The sequence below is a fragment of the Toxotes jaculatrix genome, chromosome 5, assembly GCF_017976425.1.
Source record: "Toxotes jaculatrix isolate fToxJac2 chromosome 5, fToxJac2.pri, whole genome shotgun sequence".
Lineage (NCBI taxonomy): Eukaryota > Metazoa > Chordata > Actinopteri > Toxotidae > Toxotes > Toxotes jaculatrix.
Genome location: NC_054398.1, coordinates 23,180,489 through 23,204,796, shown reverse-complemented (window position 1 = coordinate 23,204,796; position 24,308 = coordinate 23,180,489). Strand labels below are relative to the sequence as shown.

The 24,308-nt window shown below is 41.6% G+C and overlaps 1 protein-coding gene across 9 annotated transcripts in view; it reads right to left on the bottom strand.

Moving 5' to 3' along the window:
* Positions 1-24,308, bottom strand: part of LOC121181818 (unconventional myosin-IXAb-like) — a 141,662-nt gene that overhangs the window by 75,646 nt on the left and 41,708 nt on the right. For all 9 annotated transcript variants that reach the window (XM_041037983.1, XM_041037975.1, XM_041037979.1 and 6 more), the window contains exons 3-4: positions 2,322-2,416; positions 1,671-1,733 (exon numbers count right to left, since the gene is read on the bottom strand). In XM_041037983.1, coding sequence (XP_040893917.1) covers positions 1,671-1,733; positions 2,322-2,416 — 158 coding nt within the window. The remainder of the gene's footprint in view (positions 1-1,670; positions 1,734-2,321; positions 2,417-24,308) is intronic.

Genomic DNA, 24,308 nt, shown 5'->3' with positions numbered 1-24,308 from the left:
GTAAAATCACTGACTAAAAAAAAAGTTCACTTTAGTAAAATTACAGTATGATACACAGCCTTATACCAATTACAACTGTTTCCACTGACAGTAATCCTCAGTTAGTAACACCAGGACAGTGTCTACTAGTATGAACAGTTTCAGGAAGAACTCCCATCACAGTGCAAAGTCATAAAGCCTGACAGCATCCCTGGAAAGCTCAGCCAGTTCCCTCCCTCATGCCTTTTATCCTTTGCTGGGGTCGTATAAAGGCAACCTGTCACGGAACGGGCTTTAAGATTTAAGGTAGTTTGTAGTTTATCATCAGCCTGCTCGGTCTCCCACCACCTCTCTGTTCCAGGTCTGAGCCGTCTGGGAGGTCCCGCCTTTAGCCTCCACCCTATCAATATGGCCGCCAGGGCCTGTCAACAGGATGAAATAGAAACCTCAGACCAATCAGGGTTAGAGGGATTAGATGACCAGTGGAGGGCTTTACATTGTTTTTGTTCTCTCCTCTTAAAGCCATTATGCCGGTGGGATCAGTGACTGTTTTTTTTTTTGCCTGGAAGAGATATGGGGATAGAGCTGGCAGAGAAAAGAAACTGTGTGTGTGTGTTGTCTGAGAGAAGACAAATTATTTTAAAGATGTGTGGGTGCAGGTGGAAACTGTGTATGTGTGTGCGCGTGCGCGTGTGTGTGTGTGCGTGTGTGTGTGTGTGTGTGTGTGTGTGTGTGTGTACCAGCTGGGAGTCTGCCTGGGAGAAAAGTGATTCAAACAAAGTGGGTTTATACAGTATGTGAGTGTGTGAAAAGAAAAGAAAAAGAGGTGGGAGACAAACAGTGTTGTTGTTACACTAAACGGGGAGCATAACCAGCCTCTGTGAAATTTCTCACAATCTTATTTTCACATATTCCAGAAGACTCCTGATGTGTAATGTAAAAGCAAATGATTAAAAGACAACCATGTCCTGTTTGAACAAACGACCAAACTCAGACCGAAACCTGATAGTTGAGGAAAGGGCAGAAGGCTATTTCAGATGGACACCCGATATATCTTCAGCTAGCAGAGGAAATGAAGGTTATTTCAGTATTGAGTTTCTGAGACAGAGATATGGCTTTGACATCTTACTCTCAAACAGACAATATGGTTCTCAAAGTTTCCAGTTTCTGATGTAGATTATTTATGGCTGCATCACATCAGCCAGGGTTAGTGTAGGTTCATTATTTTCAATTTTTAGAGATTCCCACAGAAAAAGAAGTAATTTCCTAAAGGAACAGATGTGTCTAAACTGAGTTTCAGATGGATTTTATGTCCACACACATCCTAAATTGAGCAGGGTTCTCTCAAAATGAGCACATTTCAAAAAACAGGTAGAAATTGCAAACAAGCTGTTGAATGTAAACCACAGTTACTCCAAGTAAAAGAAAAACTGCAAATGGAATTATTAAAATAAATGTATTGGCTAATTATTTATTTTGATTGTCACCTTTTTAAATGATCAAAATAAATGCAGACGAATTCCCATGTCATCTCTTCAAACTACCATCCATACATACGTACAACAACTTTTTCAGCAACTCTAAATCAGCCCTGGTAAAAGAGTCCAAACTGTATCTCCACCACAAACTCTGCTGTCAGTCTGATGTCGGACTGTTGCTTGTATGTGAATCGTCCTGTTGTCTGAACTCACCTCTCATTGTGCTCCTGGTAAACCAGACGTGATTTCTCCAGCAGGTACTTCTCCACATAGGCTCTGAAAATGCCACACACATACATACCACGTAAGAAAATTCTCCGCTGATATTAGGTTAAAACAATACAGGGAAGAAGGTGACAGAGCTACACGCTTCAATAATTACAAAGATGTAATGAAAGCTAAGGAAGTGATTCTCAGAGTTGCCAGCAACTTGTCACATAAACCACAGGAGAATATCTCAAGATAACATCATTACTAACTGACTAATGCTGCTTTACTCATACCACAAGGAAAATTTTGCAGTCAGTTTCTCAGTCCTTTACTATCTATTTGTTAATATGCAAACCCCAAACTAAATATTCTAAAATGATCAACCTGAACTATACATTCATATAGTATCAATAAACAACATCTAGATGATTGATTTGTTATCATGATCTCATGTGATCAATGAAGATTATTAATTAAAAGTTATTTTTACACAATCATTACATGATGATTAACCATTAATTTACTGATTAGTGATGAATTATTAAACATGAATGATCCCAGTTTTGTGCCTGCCTGCTTGTGATAGTGGGTCGGTGAATTGTGTACTTGTATGCTAGTTCTGTACATGCATGTGTGTGTGTGTGTGAGTCTCACCCCCTGACAGTGCCACTCTCCTGGTAGTTGACCTGGATGAACTTGCCGAAGCGGCTAGAGTTGTTGTTGTGGGCTGTCTTGGCGTTCCCAAAGGCCTGAGGAGAAAATGAAAAGAGTCACCTTCAGGTCAACATATGAGCGTGGACACATGTGATGTTTGACAGGTACAGCAGCTTGACGCTTAGATAAGAGCAGCACTAATGCATGTATGGATATTGTAAGTGTGTAATGGCTTTAAGTGTACTCTGTGTTGTTCTCCTATTGTCCTCTATCTCTCAAGTAACAAAATATACATTAAAGATCAAACAGGATTGCCAACAAATAGAAGTAAAGGCTTTTCATATTTAAGTCCTGGTTACAGGGTCTGAAAACTGTTCATCTACAGGCAAACTTAATGATGGGAACTGAACTCTGGACTGGAGTGAAAAAATGTGTTAGGAGTAAAGGGAAAAGCTACCAATCACAGCACTGTAACAGAGGTCATGAGGCTCAGGATGGGGCCCACAAGAAGCATGCACGCGCACACACACACACACACACACACACACATACACTCAGACACGTCAACCATGCACTAAACTGCCAAATTCCTATGAAGGCAAACACACTGCAGAACTGAAAACAGACACAGTCACAGCTCGTGGGAGTCTGTGGGCATTTCTGCAAAAACACACACAACACACACACAAAGTCCATCATTAGAGGCCCCTGGGGGACTCATTCAGGTTCTCATTAGGAGCCTGATGAGCCCCAACAGAACAGGTTAGGAGAGGAGAGGAAAAGAGGAGAGATAGGGAAACAAGGACGGGAGAGTAGAGGAGAGGAGACGAGAGGAGGAAATAAGAAGAGCTGAGGAAAAGAGGAGAGGAGGTAAAGAAAGGAGAGAAGAGGATAGGGGAGGAAAACAAAGGAAATATGAAAAGGAGAGGAGAGGAGATGAAAAAAGGGGAGGGGAGAATGAAATAGGACACAAGGAAGGGAAACAGGGAAAGGTAACAAGGAAAGCAGAGGAGAGGAGAGGAAATGGAGAGAGGAGGCGTCAAGGAGAAAAAATAAGATGAGGAAAGGAAACAAGGAGAGGTGAAAAGGAGAGAGGAAAGGAGACAGGAAATCTAAACAAGGGAAGGTGACAAGGAAAGGAGAGGAGAGAGGTGAGGTGAGAGGAAACAGGGAGAGGAGAGGGGAGGAGCAACGAGTCGAGAGACAATTAAGGAGAAAGAAAGACTGAGGAGATAGCAAAGATGCTGGAGAAAAAAGAAAAAATGGAGAGGGTGAAAGGAGGGAAGATCATCTAGGATGGAGCAGACGATTAAAAGAAAGAAGAAGGAGTGAAGAGAAGAGGTGAAGACAAAAGATGAGCAGAGAGGAAATGAGGACACAACAGAAGATCAAAAACAAGGGAGAAAAGAATTAAAATTTAAAGTGGAGTAACAGAAGAAAGAGAAGAGAAAGAGCCCAGTGTGAGACATTAGAGACGGAGACAAACATATTTTCATATTTCAGAGATACAGGAGCAGGAGAGAAATTTCAGGCTGATGCAATCAGTATTTGGGAGTTATGATAAATGACTAAATAAGAAGCAGCAGAGAAAAGGCGAGACATGGATGGGGGAGGGAAAGAGGGAGAGAGAGACAGAGAGAGAGAAGTGGGCGTCAGATAATTGATTGTGGCTGCTGGGTGAACGCTACAGCTCTGGAATAACACAGTTAACAAAAGTAAAACCCTGCTACTGGATCAGCCTTTCATCTCTGTAATGATTCATTCAGAAACATCCCCCCACCCCCAACACCGCCAACCTGACACACATTTAACAGCCCAAACATGCTGAGAGAGGAAAGGAAGAAAAAAATATATATAAGCTTGATCTGTCCATTTTTTCATCCCTTGATTCTCTCTTTCTTCTCGCCAGATCCTCATTGGGGCTTTAAAATAAAAGTCTCTGGGTCGAGACACAAAGTCGACACCACAGAGGGAGAACGAGTGGACTCACAGTGAGCTCTCCCTCAGTTGCCTCAATCCAAGATGTAAATCGAAACTGCAATTCACATGATAATGACAGACCTTTCATCCTCAATCATTTCTGGATATAAGAGCCCCTCTGTGGCAAAATATTTCCACTTTTGAGTTTTAGAGGAAAATCCACTTCCTGAAATAATTGAACTCAGAGTGAAATGAGTCCGACTCTAATGGAAACTGTCAATGACAATCAAAACCACTGCCGGCAAAAGATGCACGGGGGAAGAGGACAGGCAGGGAAGGCACGCACTGGGCACACAGGAGGATGTATGTATTAACCGAGCTGGTAATCCATGCAAGTCCGTATACATGTGTGCCATGTGTGGATGCGTGGAGCATGCCGTATGCAGTTTGTGTATGTGTGTCCTGTGTGTGCATGAAAGAGATTAATGAGCAGGGCGGCAGTGTCTGGATGATTTAGTGGTGAACTCTGCTTCATGGTCATCGCCTGCTGTGACCACAGCACAGGAAAACACACACTGTGAATTGGTGATTACTGTGTATGTGTGTGTGTGTGGAGTGGGAAAAGGAGTGGGCAGGGTTGAAGATGAAACTAAACAAAAACAGAAACATCATTTTTTCTGGTCTGTTTCATTGTGGTACCCCTCAGACATTCGTCTTTCTTTACCCTCATTTCTACTTTTGAATGAAGGCAAAAATTACACTGTCCCCCTGAGATGAACAACAGCTGCAGCAGTTTAAGCACAGGGGCCCAAAACAACATACAGTGCATTTATGTTAAAGTGACAAAGCCCGGTAACAGCATGACAGGAGCAAGGGAGGAAGTCAGGTAATGTTATAGAATGACAACGACTGTGTAGGCTGATGTTTTGTTGACCCAATGTTTCCAATGACAACAATTTATTTCTCATTTCGAACCATCAGATAAGGTTTTTTTTTATAGCATGAATACGATTGTTCTGTAACGTTAACAGCAATTTTGAAGTTGGCTCTCTGTCAAATTTGTACTTTTATTTGACAAGATTAAGAACATGCACCTGAAGAACCCCCCACCCCCCCCCCCAAAAAAATCACACAATCCAAGAATTGTGAACAAAAAAAACAAGAAGAAAACAGAATTACGACACTATTTTCTTTACATACGCTACAATAACTTCCTTCTGTCTATTGCTAAACATCTTTTGAGACAGTTCTTGGATTTGTTGTTTGTATCTGACAGACATAAAAAAACACAGCAAACTGTGAGCTCATGTTTGCACTCTTTAAAAGGAGCATGTTGCCTGGAGGAAAGATCCAAGGACAAGGAATACCAACTTGGTGCATTTGCAGTTCCCATAGACTTGAAGGACTAAATTGTCATTTCAATTTGAAATTTAACATGACTCACTATAAACTGAATTAACCTCAGCCCTCACTGCGTAGCCTGTGGTGCCATATGGAGTCCAGGAATAACCAGCATAAGTGTGTTAAAAACAACTCCACTCAGTGTCCATTTACACAAATCAAAGATACAGCGCTTAGCCAGCCATATGTTAGATTTTATGTTGACTCAAACGTACTGACCCAGAGGCTTAATCCTGCTGTGTGTGTGTGTGTGTCTGTATCCTTATGTCCAAATGGCAACTTTGGCTTCATACCACCAGTATGCTAATGTATGCTTATGCCCTGTGTTAGCCCCCGTGGGCTCTTCCACGCTGTCACATTACGTTAGCCAGTTGTTTCCTCTGCTGCTGCAGAAAACCCCAGCTCTTCAGCCTCAGAGGAAGCAAGCAGTGGTGCTGCTATTTCGGAGCAGGATTTAGCACGTTACGTGTTGAGAGGAGGCAGACAAAAATGGGAGCTAGCCTGGTAATTAGCATGTCACGAGTTTCATCAAAGCAGGGGCTAAAATCAGCTCAAATACTAATGCTCATAACCTGGTGCTCTTTCCCTCTCTTTTACTTTCACTTTTCTTTTTTTTTTTCCTCCCCCCCAGTACAGATGCAGCATTTCTCCAAACACTCTCAAAAACTATTAGGTGACCTAGATTATGAAAAACAAGTGGAGACGTGCCAAAACAACGGCTGGGCTCGCTTCCATTAGCCAGTTTTTTTTTTTTTTCTGTTTCATGGAGTGCTGAGTGGTTAAAAGTATTGATGCTGGCTGCAGAGCCCTGATGTCCAGGTGATGGTGACTGCCTGTTTCAGCAGGATGCTTTTTCTTTTTTGCCTGCATGAACATCCAGGTCAGAGGGAGCTGACATGATGTGGGGGAGACCTGGGTAAGATTTAGTTAGAGGAGATGTTTCATGGTAGACTGGTCCCTTTGTTAGTCAAATCAATTGTTATCTATGTATGTAAATGTAAAAATGACCACCAATATTATCCATGACTTCACATTTGGTCTCATTTTATTTTAACAGGTTTATATTATTTGAATAATTTTAAGTAACATTTCTTTCCTTCCATTTGATCACTTTATTATAGTGTGTTATAAGCCATTTATTAAATGTTTGTATATGGCTAATAAATGCTAAACAGGGGGACTTAAAGTCAAGTATTGTCTTGTAACCTTGTCAAATAAGGTAATTCAGTATCTCCAAAAACTCTGTGGCTTATATCACAAGGTTCAGGGACATTCATGACATTTGGGTGAACCCTAACCCTTTTACAATTAATATTGTTTTTCCATTCGTCATGGTTTGGTCATTTCCTTGGCTGACTGTAACATGAAAACAAAACCTGAAAGGGGACGTTGGTTGACAGCTGCCATTCGTGAGTTATACATGTAACTGACATTACTAGATTTCGCTGTAGAGCTGAAACTAGTTTTTTGTACTTTGAGAAACTATGATAAAATTTTTGAACATGTAATGAATGTTTAATCAACATCTTTTCATTATTTTCTGACACTTTGAAGACAAAATGAACAATCAGTTGATAGAGAAAGTGATCAGCAAATTCATTAAAAATCAAAATAATCATTAGATAAAGGCCTAATACACTGCATTGTAAATTGTAGTAGTGCACACTGCTCATGATGTTCACTTGCTGTGTTTGGACAGAGCCATTCCAAACAATAGGTTTGTTTAGTTTCATTTTGTGACTTTGGCTTTAAAACCAGCAGGTAGGCAGACATGCTCAACCTTCTTCCACCAATTCAGTTCATCCTAACAAAACCAAAACCAGAAACCACCGCAGTGCAGCTACACTGTCTGCATGCAGTGTCAGTCAAGCTTACACACACATCTTCTATCAAACAACCACACACTGAAAGATGTTTGGTACAGCAGCAGATACAGTAAATGTCAACACTTACACAGACACATGCGCTCAAGATCACATGCTTGGTGGGAGACACTTACTCCATTTGCCGCTTCATTAAACTGCCATAACCTGATAGGAATAGACTGTCAAGTTTCACTGCTCATACGCACAAACAATCACACACAGCAAAGTGAACTTTTGACAGCTTCACCACTGGTAAAATACACATACAGCAACTAGAAAATCCTCATACACACAAGCACAGTTCTCTAGAAACATGTATTTTAAGGTATTTAAGATAACATGAGAGCCAGAGCCACCTTTCTCAAATTAGGGAGAAATTATTAAAGATTCTTCCAAAAGAACTTTCAAAGGATTTATAACACGTGTCAAAGCCCTGTCCTCTCATCATAAGCTTCCCCTTTCAAAGATGCGTTCAATAGTTGGACTGCTTACTGCGGGTTTACTCCAGAGTGGCCAACTTCAGCCCACTGGGTCATTATTAAAGCAGACGCCTGCTCCCATAGTATTTCTGTGCCCTACATGCATGTTAGAGTGTGATAAAAACACAGAAAGACACAGTCAAAGAGGGCTGTAGGGGGTAAGACTAAGAGCTAAACTCAGTTAATCTTTCTCATAGGCTGAGATTAAAAGAGCACTCATCCAACTTAGCATTTCCCTCATCTAAAACTGTCGGACATACAACAGACAGAGTTTATCAAGGTTCAGAATCAATACAGAAAAATGCTATATCCATGTTTTTATTGCACACATTCTTCTACCTTATCAAAAACTGCTGCCTACATTACCCACAATACAACTTGACTGCTGACAGTTTGGTCAGAGATTCTGGTGTGTTATGTTAGCAGTGGCTGAATGTAGATAAGGAGCTGGCAAATTTACTTCTTTCTGTCTTCACTATCCATCTTTCATCCCTGTTTTTTGCAGAGAAGCAGCATCTGGGGCCACTGAATCTCAGAAATGCCTTGAAAACATTTTTTTTAGATGATGATTTCATGCTGTGTGGATTCTCCCTGGGGTCCATCTCGGTTTTTTTTTTAGTCTTTACTACTTCCACGCTCACAAGAGGCTCTCGCCGCTCAGAGAGATGACATCACATCACATTCCTCCGGTAACAGGTGCAGCTCGACTTCACATGGCAAGCTGAGAAAACAGACCGTGTGTGTGAGTGTGTAGGAGTGTGTGTGTGTGGTTTGAAGTAGCTTTAAATGCCAGCCGTTCCTCGAGGTGTGCGGCCAGGCTTGAAAACACACACTCACGCAGGACATCGTGTTTGTGAGGAGCTCTGCCACTCATAGCAGCAAAGCTGTAAGATGTGACAAATGACAACATTGTGCGTGTGTGTTTGCGTTCAGCTCAAGTATCTGCTTCCTTAATCTCTTTGAGACCCATTCAACTCTGAGTTGGTAAACTACTATCACGTGCATCTGGATGTTCACAAGCCCTCATTAACTGGACTAACTGGTGTTTGTCACAAGCAGCTGGGAGGCTGACTAATACTGTAAATAGAGGTTGCAATGCTTGATCCTCTGCAGGAGGAGAGAGGACACAAGGTGGTGTTAGTCCTTCATCTCTGCAAAAACGCCCATCAGCAACGTGCTAAACTACAGCTGCAAATAACCATTATTGTTATTTATGAGTAATCTGTTAATAATAAAAATAATAAATTTAAATAATAAAAATGCACATCACTTTTTCTCACAGTCCAAGTAGAAGTCACAAGTAACAAAGCTAATGAAGTCAGGTCAGTCAGAGCTTCTTTTTTTCTTAATCACATCCTTACAACTTGCTTTTAACTTTCTCTCTGTCCATCTCTATAATACCTGACTCCCCAGACTCCTTCTTTTCTCTTTCTTCTTTTTCGTTCCTTTACTTTACACACATGGGATGAGCTCTCCTTTCTAGGAAAAAAGGAATGAAGGGAGGGAAAGGCAGGTGAGGACAGAGGAGGAGGAGGGGTAAAGTTACATAATCCTGACAGGTCACGCACTGAGGGGGCTTCCTCATAACAGCCACCATGTGTGGAGACGAGCTGACGTAGTTTGGGTGACGGAGAAACAAAGAAATTTAATACAGTGTTTTGATGTGGCCTGAAATTTTGCACACATTTACTAATTTTGTCAATCAGATCCTTACTTCCTGCAGGCTTTTATCAAAGGTCATCTTTACCTTATTTCTTGTTTAAATCTTACCATATATCTCATTTACTGGCTAAACTTTAAGTACAGTCAGTTAAACAGACACAAACACAAAATAATTACCAAATAATTAACAATCATTGTCTAACAGTACATCACAAAGTTGTCTTATTTAGTCTCCATTTTCATGTTTGCCTGTTAAATATTAATCTAGTGCCACCAGGCGATTAGCTTAGAGACTGGAAACAGGTAGCCTGCTCTGTCCACAGGTAAAAAAAAAATCTGCTTCAGCGCCTCTAAAGTTCACTTATTAACATATTATATCTCATTTGTTTAGTAAATATGAAAAACAAAGTGTAAAAGCTACAAGTTAAACTACTTATAGAGACGTGAGAGTGGTATTAATATTTTAATTTATCAGCAAACACGTAAATATGCTTATTACCCATATATCTAACTGTTCATTAAATTTTTCTTTGAAATGAGCAACATCATTTTTATCACGTACAGAGTCAACTCTCTTTGGTTTCAGCTTTCTGAAGAGCCAGCTTCATCATGGCTCTCCATGTGCGTGTAGTTGTTGGCTAATAGTGCTCGGCTATTAGGTGACACAGCGAGATGGAGGTTCGTTTCATGTGGTGAGCGTGAACAGTTAACGTCACGGCCTAATGACTGGTGTTTGACATGAACAAGCTTGCTCGATGACTATCATCCAGTTGAGTAAATGCCCAGTATTTATTGCCGAACTTGACCACAAGGAGGTTTAAAACTGGGCAACGAGCTGATTTTGGCCTGTGGATCCACAAAAGGGGTATGACAGACACAGCTGTAAAATATAAAAGGCTTATTCTGAATAAATGCGGTTGTGCTCAAGTGAGTGTTAATATATTTTACACTGAAATACAGCACCGACTGCAAGTGTGTACCACTGAAGTGATCCAGGCTGACATGGCTGTGCCTGATGAAAAAGCAGAAAATAAACAAGAAGTCATCGTTTGTCTTGGCTACATAGGAAAATCTGACACTCCAGAGATTCAGAACATGCTGTACAATAAGAAGCCTAATCCCTCTGCACATATACATTCAGGATCATCCATGAAGAAGCACAAGTGGGCCTTCTTTGTGCCTAAAGAGCAGTGTCCCTGTACACATCCAGGATGTGCCTGCATGAATGTACAGCATTTGTCATCTGCAGCACTTCATTCTTGTGTGTTGTGGCTGTCTCAGGGTCATCCTTTCAACAGGGACCCATCACTACATCCACACAGCTGCATGCATACTTCACATGCACACAAAAAAAGGGCACACCTCTGCAGAGAGAAAGTCATGTGACTTCCTTTTATGGTCCAGGAAGCCAGAGACACAGAATAATACATGACAAACACACACCCCTGTGCTTCTGCACTTGTGAGGACCTTTACTAACAAGACTTTTAATGGATGTTAATTAACCAAATGATTAATCAAGAAAATAATCAATTGACCATGAAAACAATCATTGTTTAAATATGATAATATAAAATGCCTTATATCAGTGTTCATCAGTTAATGTATTTGCATACATTTGAGTCACTGACGTCACCATCAGTTTCTCAAACAGATAATAAACCAACAGTTTAAAAAACCCAGAAGGTTGTTTAAAAACTCTTACTGTCGATCTGAAGGTATTTCCAGAATCCCATCTGGATCCCATCTCATCTCCGCAACCATCTGGATGAAAAAATATTCCGTCCACTGAATGATTAAAAAAAAAAAAAGGTTTTTGACTCTTTGCTTTTATTTGGAAACAGAGGCGCGATTTGGGAAATGGGTTAAAAATCTTTTTCATCAATTTGGAATTCCGACACTCATAAAATGGTGTACAGTAAATGTTGTGGACCACATTAGTAAACAGGGAGTGATTTCAGATGCGGCTTTAGACACTGTTTCCACAAAATATGTGGCTTTTGTTCTGTTTCGAAAACTGGAAAAACGTACGCAGTAGCTGCAGTATCATCACAGTTTCTATTTCCTTACGCAAAATGTGGTCAAATTTCAGTTCAACTGTAAGATTATTAATAATAATGAACAGACATGGGACCCGGGGAGAGAGATGGTGGGATGACATGCAACAAAGACCACAGGCCATTAAAACTCCCTGCTGAACCGAAACCTTTATTCTAAAGCCCAGTCTTAGACCAAAAACAGGCCTTTGAACATATAAGGAATGTCCAGAATGTCCTCACAGGGTCTAAAAATCTAACTGGTCTTACCTGGTGTTGCTTAAGAAAGACAACATAACAATAAACATGTAGCCGGCGGCTTAATCACACACTGAATGGACAGTGAAAGTTCACTGCCTTGCTCAAGGGCACTTTGGGGAGCAGTGGCCACTTCATATCTCCAACCTGTGACCTTGTGGTGTGTCGTCTCTGTGTGAGAGTCTCATGTGTCTGAGCGTTTCAAGAAATGTGCCTGAATGCATTTATTGCTTTTATGTGAACATAAAACTACAGTACGAATCCCACGCAGCCAAACACATCTGTACATGTGTTGAGAGAAGTTAGATAGCACGTGGAGAAGACGGCAACTTGCGTCTTTCTCACACTCTCTCTCTCTCTCTCACACACACACACACACACACACACATTCTCTCTCTCTCCCTCTCCATAAATGGCTGCTGTCACTAGAGTGCCGGGCCACATCTGGATCCCATTGGCCTCAGGAAGGGCTGAACACACAGGCCCAATAAAAGCCTCCTTCCACTGCACAGGACTGTCAACAGGCCCTCCACCACAGTCACTGAGGAGGAGGTGGAGAGAGAAAGAGAGAGAGAGAGAGAGGGGAAAGAGAAGAAGAAGAGGACAACAAGCACAGAAACATAAGGGAGATGTAAGAAGTTGGAGAGGTACAATGAGGAGGGAAGGGGAAGAGGTAGAAGAAGGAGACAAAAGATGGAGGGGAGGAAAGTGAGAATGGAAGGGATGGAGGTGAGCTACATGAGGGGAAGGAGGATGAGAATGACAGAAAGGTAAAAAGAGAAGTTTCCACAACCTCAAACACACCGTGCACTGGACTGAACTGAACACCTCCATCCATAGCAAGACAGTAAAACAGGTCACCAACTTCCAGTATCTTCAACTCACTGTCAACAGTAAACTTGGTTTTGATCAACACATCACTTCTGTCCATAAATGAAACTTTCTCAGAGCACTGTCCCCCTTAAACTGACCAACATCACACATACTGCCTCCGAAATGATCGGCCCCCCTGTACCCAGTCTGTCCGACATGAACGGACAGAGCCATAACACGCCTAGAGCTCATGATAGCAAGTGACACTGATCACCCCCTCAATCCACACCTCATATTCCTGCCATCCGGTCTGAGATACAGGACCTTAAAATGTAAAAGAGCTGGAGTTTTGTGCTTTCTGCTGCAGCAGCCCTAAACAAACTGCCTCCTCTATGTGTCTGTCTATAGTTAAAATGTTGTGTACAAGAGATTTTCTGAAATTTGTACTGTAAATGTGTGCACATGTTCCCATTAACATCCTTTAGGAGAATTTATTCAAAAAGACATGATGGGATGGCATAATTAACCACCCACTGGTACCTCCCATACATTGTGGTATTTCATTGCTGAGTCCTGCCCAAAATTGTGTTTTTACTTTTGAGAGAAACAATTTGACTCTTCTGTCTGCAGCTGGAACCGGCTGGTAGTTTAACATTCAGACTGGAAACATGGGGAAACAGTTAGGCTGAGTAGCCTCAAGAGTCATTGTCTAGAATCAAACCAAGGTATTGTGGTTATGTACATTAACACTTTTTTTATACACTAGATTTTTTTTAGCTCTTTGGTGGAGGTGGAGACATGCAACGGTGAGAAGCAACAGTGGCATCATCACCACAAATATTGGTTTCTATCTTTGTCTTTATCGCATCTGCTCTATTTTGAAAGGCCAACTTCTCCATCTAACCCAAGCATAAAATGTATTTTTCAATATTTGTGCCTTTTTTTTCTGTTTTACGTTTGGTGTGTCTACTCTGGTTTTCTTCTTTCTCACAAATTGAAAAACAAAATGTGAATAAAAACTGCTGGATGAACACCTACAGAGCCACATACAGGTCTGTATTTAACACCACCCGATGAAAGGTTTATTACTCGGCCAGCTCTAAACAACTGGCTCCAGAGCAGTGTGTGTGTATGTGTGTGTCTGTTTGTGTGTGAGTGCAACTACTGTCTATGTCAGTCCAGCCATACCTCATAAATGCCCTAGCTTCATGTTGTCTGTCTCTGCCAGGGTAGCTGTTAGCAAGTTGCATGTGAGTGTTTCAACCTCTGCTACAAGCCCCCAGATTAAAAAAAAAAACAAAAAAACGGCCTGAGAAGAAAAATATGCACCTTTCAACAAACATTAAGACGCCTAATCGACCCCAAGCCACCTTTGCTCCAATCCAGGGCTCTAACACACCACAGATTCTCCGCATTTGGCAAATCCTGCGAGTTTCTGGGAGTGTGCTCGGAGCTGGCGGTGAGCCTGTAACGCAGCGCGGTGTGACTGACAGAAAATGTAACTCAGCCTGCGAGGTGGTGTGGGAAAATCCCACGACTGAGTGTGTTGAAGTGTTAATCCCATGAGAGCTGGACTCCTACATGATGCAGTGTGTGTGCTGCAGCGAGAGATGATTAATTTGGGATTTGAGTGGGAGGGGTGTGTGTGTGTGTCTGTAGTGTGAGCGCATACAGTAGTGTGTGTGGAGACTACATGAAGGCTGTTAACTCGACATATTCTGTAGATAGAGAGGAGATATATTTACTTGCAACAAGAACAGAAACCATTGTTTTGATTGACCGATTAATTACTTTGAAAACAGTTGCTGATGAATTTAAGAATTCATTAAGAAGAATGCCAAATAATTTGTTGCTTTCAGCTTCGAAGACGTGGATATTTGCTGATAGTCTTAGTCGTCTATCACAGGGTTTTGAACTGTTGGCAGGGCAAAACAACAGATTTGAATCTTCGTAAAGAAAATGCAAAGCAAATGCAACTGTGTCACAAGTAAATACTGTTCACAAGAGTGGGAATGAATCCTCCAGAAGGTTCAAGGCATACTGGTTTGTTTCAGCGCTCATTGTGCAGCCTTTCTTTGCATTACTGCAGGATTAAAAAGGAGACAGCACACTTGGTCTTCTCCAGGGTCAAAGTGTCTGCAAAATCTCTGCAAAGTCGACACTTCAGATCCACAAGAAGCAATTTCTGCATTTTTATGTTGCATTCAGTGAAGAGGAATTATGTGGTGAGAGTAGATTTTGGTATTTGTGTGTACATGCTTGAGCTTTGTTTACTGGGGGTTTAGCCGGGGAAAGGAACGCTGGTTACAACCTCAGGCGTTTCCTCTCTCTCATCTTCTTTTCTTCCTCCACTACACTCTTGAAGTCACTTCATTATCTCAGTTCAACAGGCCTCGGCGAGCTCATTGTTGCTTTTTATTTCCTTGTCGACAGTGTAGTATTTAAGTACTACAGTTTATAAAATGACAAGAATTAAAGCTCTTATGCAACGTTTGTTTTCAACGCATCTAAAAATTAACTCAAACATTCAAAGACATACAGTGAACAAATAAACAAAAGCCAGACATTCACACACAAAAGCTCTTTTATCTATTCTCTATTTATCTTTTTTCTACCCTGTAAAAATATATGTATTGCTTGCTCTAAAGTGCTCACTAAATAAGACTGACTACTTCCCCTTTTCCCAGTTTGACTTTTCTCAACTTCTGCAAATCATGACCCTCTTAGCCCCTTAGCCCCTCTTAAATTTCATTAGAAACATTGGCTTTCTCACTCTCCGTGCCACAAAGAGCACAGCTGAGTGTAATCAGAAAATTTACAGAACCGTCTGCAATACAGTTTGACGCTGAGAAATCTTGAATCCAAAGACAGGATACATTAATAAGGGACACAGCGTCACAAATTTGCTGCGGTCTTGTGAAACAAAGTTGTACAAAGAATGTCATCAATCACATCAGGCTTGTTGTGTCTGGAAGGTCAAAAATGATCAGAGAGAGAGATTGGCCACTTCAGTCAGAGCAGCAGAGTCATTTTCTGTCTTCAGTTGTGGGCTGAAACCTCATCTCTACAACGAGAACCTCACATCACCCTCTCACCACTGAATCACATTACTCTGCCATATCTGCTCGCTGTGATTCATGTCCTTCCTGAAACGCCCATCCCCTTTCAGCAGCACCGAGGTGATGCTCATGATTTTCATACAGCGAGACGATGATACACATTCCACTTTTGGGGTGCATCTAACTGAGAGCGAGCAGGGGCCTCCAGTTATACTTTATGTAACTGTTCTTAGGTTATCATTTCTCACCCTTCAGTCTGCTGACAGTCTGCTGACAAGTATGCTTGAGTCGCCGAAGCCAACATCGTGTCCAGCCAACGAAAACTCAAAGCTGATGTTTAAGTTAATCTAAAAATAAAGGAGCTGGATGGGAACCAGTAAGCAGATTGAGAAAGGGCTGATAAGGGTCATCATTTAATTTTCACATCAGGGACAGACATGTACGACATCTGAGCATGTGTGGTTCAAATAATTTGACAGAACTAATGTTGATGGTGGCCATGACAAATTTTCCTAATGGTAAACTGCTCTGTATTTTCACAGATCTAAAATACTGTCTCATAGTGTTTTGGCGTCTGAAAAATGCACAGATCTGCCACTCAGACCGGATTTATCTCACCAGTACCTGAACCAACACAGCCCAGCCCAGCTTTAATGTGCCTACCAAATCTGAAAAGAGAGAACTGGTACTGGACCAGTAGACTAATATGAGCAGAAACCCTGAGATTACGTATCAGAATCAGTATCGGGAGACAAAAAGCTGAAGCTGTGTGTGCCTTGCCACAGTGCTGCTGTGGAGAAAACATCATCTGCAAAGACTCAACACCAGGGTTGGCAGCTTTTAGCTGAGCATCTTGCCATATTCAGGTCAAACCTTTCTGGAGGCAAAGCTTACTCCCTCCTCAAAAATACTGCTTTCAAATTTATGAGATAAACACGGTGGATTTATAGATATTTTCGCCACGAAATCCAGTTTTCAGTTTGGCCAGTTCCATGTCCTCATTGTCCAAAAATACAACAAATAACTCTTTAACTGAGAGTCGCCTTACTGTTCATAACTCAGAGAACGCCGGCTTGAGAGCCAAAATGGCAGGACTTGTGGAATTATCGTCCGATCTCTGTGCTCGTGGATGGGGTATTGTGTTACTAAAGTGCCAGGGGAAGAACGAGAGGGGAAGTTGAATTAGTGCTCTGTACGAACGGTGGATTTGGCAAACTAATTCAATAAAGGAGCATGGCATTTCCTCCTGTCTTATCTGTGTCTGCTGGGGGAAGGAAACATCGGAAGGAGGTGAAGCCACCTAAAGCAAGACACTCTGGTGTTCCTGTGAGACTCCATTATTTCCTCTTCGTATCTCGAATTAGATGGAGCTTTCTTCTGGAAACTGAGCCACCATTGTTTCTTCTTCTATCTTCACCTCTGAAATTTTTGTAATATTAAACCACTCTACCTCTCTCTATATTTTTTCTTTTCCTTTGCTTCTTTTGGCTGCCTTCACTTCTACCTCTCTCCCCTACTCCCCTACCAAGCCTTATTTTCTTTTTCATCATTCACCTCTCCTCTCTATCTTATCTCTCTGTGCCTCCCTTTTTCTGACCCGACGTGTTTCAGACTTCAGGACGATGCTTCACTCAGCCGTAGTAGCAGCACGGTCTATTTTTGCATCAGGCAGCAGCCACCGATGCCACAAATATGCACGGCGCCGATGTGAACATCACAACAGGCCACTGGAGCTCTCACCACATGTAAACCCAAAACAAACAAACATATACCATACGCTCACACAAACAAACACACACTCAGAGTCACAGGAGCGAAACCTCCGGATCCTCACAGTGTTCATTTAGAGAAAAAAAAACCCCACGTTTAACAATAAAACGACAGCTCTGCCACAGGATCGTCCCAACTGCTGTTAACTAACAACCATGTCATGATGGTGCAGTGATAGTAGCGACGCATCTATGTTTATCTTAACACAGTAAACAAGCATGAGCACGGTAAGATGAATGTCGAAGAGCGTGTACTGTGACAAAATTGCACAGTCAGCTGCAAAAAAAAGGGCATGACATACAGCATATCAGGACTGCAGCTATAAATAGTTTTCTGAATTAATTAATCTGTCAGTTATTTTCAATTCATCAGTTGGTCTAAAAGAAGGCGCTAATGTCCAAAGGAAATTTAGAACACCAAAAAAAAAAAAACATCATTAGATGTCTGGCTTCAATGATCAAGAGTTCAAAACCCAAAGATATTCAGTTTACAGTAACGGCAAGAGGACGATTTTACCATTTCCCCATTTGAGTATAGGGAACAATTATATTATGATAATATATAATAATAATAATAATAATAATAATAATAATAATAATAATAATAATAATAATAATATATAGTTAGTTTCAGAGACTGAACGTTAGATCAGTATCTCATGTTTTATGCCACTGAAAATGAACACCATGGACATCTTGCTTAGTGAGTGATGCCCAGGGACTCTAAAGTGACTCTGCTCTTCCTTGACCTCTGCCCTGTGAGTGCCGCGGTCGTTAGGATTGTTAGGGATCGTTAGGGATTGTTTATTGTTTACTGGGAGGAAGCGATAAGCAGCGCAGACTGCGGCCTATTAAACACCTTAAAAGGATCTCTGCGGAAGTCAGAGCTCCAAGGGCACTCAGACACACTTCTTCATGCCTTTTGTTTACAAGGTGAACAAGCTGCTGGGGAGGTGAGAGGCGACTGGATATGGCAGGAGAATTGCTTTGCCCCTGGAGGAAGTGTTTCTGGAGCACGGCTTTTCTTCTGAGGACTGCAGAGACGGCCTTCAAGAAGAGTAAACTCTGTCGGCATTACCAGCCTCATCTCAATTTCAGTAAACCCCCCGAAACTGGGGCACTTGGGAGCACGCTCGTTTGAAAATGACTCCATCGCTGTCCATTATTTAAGCGAGAATTTCACCCTCCCTTTTCCTCTCTTCTCCGTCTCCGTCATCCTCCCCCTTCTTTTTCAGCCCCCTCCTTCCCCCCGTGTGCCATGTGCCCAGGGTGCTGTGGTGCGGTGGGTGGGTGGGATGGAGAGAAGATAAAGGCAAGGAGGCAGCGTGCTGCAACAGAGCGCTTTCATCTTCTCTCTGCAGGGCTGCTGCATCAGGGAGAAGACACAGCGAGTGGTTGTAGTGATACAGGAGAACCAGGACACCGACACTATACACGACAGGCGTATTCTATGTAGTTTTACCCAGTTATCATCCTACTTTGCACAGTATTTGCAGATTTATGGGTATTGTGACTCTAGAGCTGCATCCAGAGAATTAGCTTGCTAGACTCAGTTTTAGGTCAGACAGCGTGAGCGGTCAGACAGGTTGTTAAACAGAGTGAATGTTAAAGTTATTTACAGCCTCAGTTCATTGTAATCTTATGTAAGAGTCTGCTGATCTACTGACTGCTCAACCTTCGACCTACCATTTTCCCAGAAATATCACAGATTTTTCTGGATTATTCACCTTTGTTTTTATTCTTTATGAGATGGTAAAACTGAGGATTCATTTAAAAATAACAAGCTGACTCCAAGTTGCCAGTTTGGCACCATTTTGCTGGGGCTAAGGGCCGGTGAACTACTCAACATCATTACTGAATTATGACAAGTATTAATTAATCATGACTTCTGCCTAGTTACAATACCCTCTAGTGAACCTGCTGAGCAGAAAGTCACCTCAGACTTAACTTCTATAACGTGTCAAAGTCTCTTGTTTTAATTTCAAGACTCACAATTTATTCCTAAACTAAAATCTCCTAGTAGCACTGCTGCAGCCTTTAAGTCTGTGAAGGTTCATCATTAAGATGGAAGAAAGATCCAAAGCACTTGACTTGGGTTTTGATTGAAGTTTGACCAAAGCTTCAGTTCAGTGTTTTGGATTGAACTTTCTCCAGACTGCTGCATCCAGACTCTGCAGCTTGTTATCTGTAGATTGTAGATAGAGCTAATCGCCTATAATGTAACAGAAAACTCTGATTTCTTTCAAAACTACAACTTGCAAGACTTTTCTCTTGATGCAGCAGGAAAACACGGAAACACAACTTCTGCATCTGGACATCTGCACAATGAAGAACCTTGTATATCACCACAGTATATGGCAGCGGCAGCATCAGTCAGCTGTGCTGCTATGGTCTATTAGATTAAATGAAACTTAGATGATTCTCATGGGGGAAATCAGGTCACTGCAGCAGAGAACAGGGTATAGATCAGACCAGAACAAATACAGAGTACAGGGCAAAATAAAGCAAATAACTGCGACAAAAAAAAACATGGAAAAAAAAGATTCTTCCCATTTTCCCAGATTTCCAAACTTTTCTCCTCAAAGAAACTCAAAACAGGTACAGATTAGGTCAAAGACTCCACTGTATTGATTTATCTTAGTGGTTAATGCAATAAATTATGATTTACTATTATGCAGCATCTTGTTCTGTGCCCTTAAAGTTAATGAAATTATTACTGAATTGAACTATATCTCATTTTGAATTAGGCTGCAGTAGCTAGCTTTCCTTGCCTCCTCCACAGGAAGAGAAAGAGAGAGCTGGGATTGATTAATGCAAAGAAAAGAACTATAGAGGCTTTAGTAAGTGAAAGCGTAGAGACATGAAAGGAAAGAGGAAGATGGTAAATAACCAATTCACAGAAGTAAAGAGGGGGAATACAACATACTTTGCTTTGTCAGGTGGGTTCAGTGCAGCTTTGTGCGTACAGAGGATCAAAAGCAGCAATGATATAACACACACACACACAGACATATGCAAACAGATGTAAGTGTGTGTACATTAAAATGACAAAAAGCCTGGGAACATGTTCAAACTTCCACCGGCCACTCCCCGCCTTTTCATTCACCCACCCAGCCACACACTCGGTGGGACACTGTCAATGGCACATCTGCATCGTTCATTCATCCATTCATTCATTTATCCACAACAGCCTGTTTTGCTTTCAGTGTAACTGTACTTCACTGGGTTATTTTGGATTGTGTGTGCTTTGTTCAACTTTATTTATACACCGACTTGTGGAAACCTGATTAATGAGGCTCTGTGTTCAGGTGCTTCATGTGAAAAGTTATGTTTTGTGAAAGCGCACAAAGACACAAAGACAGTGATTAGGACTTCTACTGTCTGAAACTCTTTTCAGTGAACCAGATACACAGAGACACACAAAGACTCTCACAAAAGCAGAAAAAAAGGCAAACCAGTGAGGGCTGGACCAAAAAGACCACTGATAATGACTTCATGCCAATCTGATAACACAACTATTACTCAACTTGCACAGCAGCTGAACCAAATCCCACTAAACTGACCGTGCAGTATGACTAAGAACTACGATTACAGTCGAGATAACAATACACTGCTTCAAAAACCTGCAGTTACTGCTCTGTCTTTACCCAGAGACCTCACTGTAAACAGGAACTGCTTTCCACTGAGGAAACAGTCCTTATGAAAACTGTTGACTGCTCTGTTTCTGGAATGAGAACTATCTGCATGGCTAACTTCCAGTTTTTTTTTATTCTATTCCAACCCTTCAACAAACACACCATCCTCCATTGTTTTAAAAATCAGCAGTATGTGGCACAATAGAAAAAGGAAAGAAATGGAAGCACTGTTGAGGAATCTGCTATCAAAAGATCCTTCAGGGATGAGTTTTATCGCACGTAATAAACCAACAAATTGTGAGACAGCCTTGTCTTAAACTTTTTTTTAGTAAAGTGACACAGATTTATCTCTAAAGGAGGAATGGCAGCATAAAAAGAAAGCAGGAGGGTTTGTGGAGAAATTCAGAGTTATAATTACTGTAGCTGTGAAGGGAATATAAACAAGCAGGATTTTAGCTGCATAGTGAAACACAACAGGGGGTCTCACCGCAAAGACAGCCACAAGAAAGACCATCCCTGGTAATGGACTTCACTACAGCCTGACTGACTTGAAGCCAAAACAGTTTTCAATCTAATGTAGCAGGAGACTTCATCATGTTTAGCATGCTGCCAGAGTCTGCTCGACGGTCTGAGGCGACGCAGACACCTCAGGTCACGGTGGGGTAGTAACACATACAGTATATTAATTTAAAAACAAACGTCTTTAGTTTATTCTTTAACTTCTTTAACTCTGATTTATGCACTTCCTACCCCTTCTTTTATAAAGTACTATGTCCAGAATAGGCCTGGATTTAAGCTCCCACGTGTGATGAACACCAGTTTGGAAAATGTTATTTCTCTTCATCTCTAAAATCTCTCCTTTCTGATGTTTGGTCTTCTGTGCATCACCGTACACTGCAGTCAAGCACAAAGGCTACCAATTAGTCTGAGGCAAACCTTCTCCAGAAACTTAAAAACAAAAAGCCGAATTTGTTTTCTTTACAAAGTTAAAATAACTCTTCAAAGGGTGGATCACAACCGCAGAAAACAGAGAGAAAAGGTAATGAGTAACATGCTGGTTCGTGTGCGTTAGAGGCCACATGAGGAAAGCAGAACATAAGACAGATGTAAATTTAAACAATACCGAAACTTTCTAGGAATGAAAGTGAAATTTGAAACAGTCTAAAAAAAGAAGAACAGATAAAAATTCAGATACTGAAAACACAAAGTAAAACAGATGACCCCTTCCTTTTTTGATAGACGGTTCTTAATGAGATTAAATTTCACATTTGATTCATGGCACTGTGGTTAACTGGCTCAAATAGACGAGATCACTAACGCAGATCCAGTTTGCTCAATCACTCCCATCAGCCCAGATGGCCTCGTGTCCAACTAAGACTCCTAATGTTTGTAATCTCATCTGGGTCTGATTGCTGTGACACCACGTAAGCAGGCTCAGATTGAATCAGGCCCATTTGGACTATCAATTTCCTGTTGCAAGCCTTTCACTAAATCTGGCGGGTGGAGTCATGTGTAGAAAAAAAAAGGAGTAACAAGAAAAAGAGGATGTCAAACATGACTTCCTCTTCCACAATTAGAGCGCATCACTTTCAGTAACGCCTGACAAGAAATACTGAGGTTAGCCATGGTTTTTAAATAACATCACGTTTATTCAAGGTCACTGCGCAAAAGAAGAAGACAAAGTTTACTTACATTAAAGATGCAGTAACCATATATAGTACAAAATCTCACTTAACATGCTTTTATTATTATTTCACTAAAAAAACAGCTCTACTGTCTGACAAATACATAAAACAGTGGAATATATAACTGCGTTGATGCTGTGCTTGATGGCTGCGTGTTATACATGAGTGAGCCATTAAAACATTGTTCAGAGACACATTGGACATGAAATAAGTAACAGATACAGATTAAAAAGTTAAGACTGAGAGAACAGCAGAAATTAATTTCCCCGGCTGCAGAAAACAAGAGCAGAGAGCTTGGCCGCTGATATCAGGTTGAACCTTCTCCAGGTCAAGTATAGGACCACAGAGCATTTGAGTACACTGTGTACAGCTGTCTGCAGGGATGAATACACACTGTACTGGGCTTCCTGAGAGAGGAAAGCAGGAATGCTCCAGAGAAAGACTGAATGAGAAAGAGATGGGGATAATCCAGCAAACAGATGTTTGGGAGTGCATCGAAGAGCGCTCGCTGCCCAGAGGATACGGATTATAGGGATGGAAGTGCTAACAGGAACATCGAGGGCCTGAGGTGGGCTACATGATTAGCCAACACACACCCACGATAGCTAGCCAAAGCATGACCCTCTGAGGTAAAGGCAGCGGCTATTGTTAAGCCACATGTAATGAAAGGAAGACTCATTCTGCTGCTGCTGGAGAAAAGCTGGGATTTAAACCAGCTCTGGAAATGCAATGCACAAAAGCAGTCTGCAGAGGAAATAGTATGAGAATACAAAAGTAGGACATTTTACGAAGGAACAGGGCTTTGCTCGACGTGCTACCTGTGCTTGGTTATTACTGAATCGAGAGGGTGTTGCTCTTTCAGTCCAATGGCCACATTAAAATTCTCACCTCTGCGAAAGATGAATGAAAGCCAATGTGAGCATTCACTAACAGAGGCACTAACTCATGCACAGGACCGAGTGCTGTGCAATAAAACCAGCCGGGTCCTCTGCAGAGACCAGTCTTGATAGCAGAGAGCTTTTGGGTGTCTCATTGTGATTTAAAGACCAAGGACACACTCAGTCGTGGGTGAACGTCTCCTGTTCCCCTGCTGCTGGGAGAGCTGACTGCTAACATGTTCTGACAGGCACACAGACACACAGACACACACAGACACAGACACAGACACAGACACACACACACACACACACACACACACACACACACACACACACACACACACACACACACACACACAGAGAGAGAGAGAGAGAGAGAGAGAGAGAGAGAGAGAGAGAGAGAGAGAGAGAGAGAGAGAGAGCAGTGGAAACAGTGCAGAGCAGTGTTGCCCTCATTCAAATGGGAATAAAAGCAGCTCCCCTGCAACACACTCGTGCCTTGAGCGAAGGTGCCGTAATGCGTGCTTC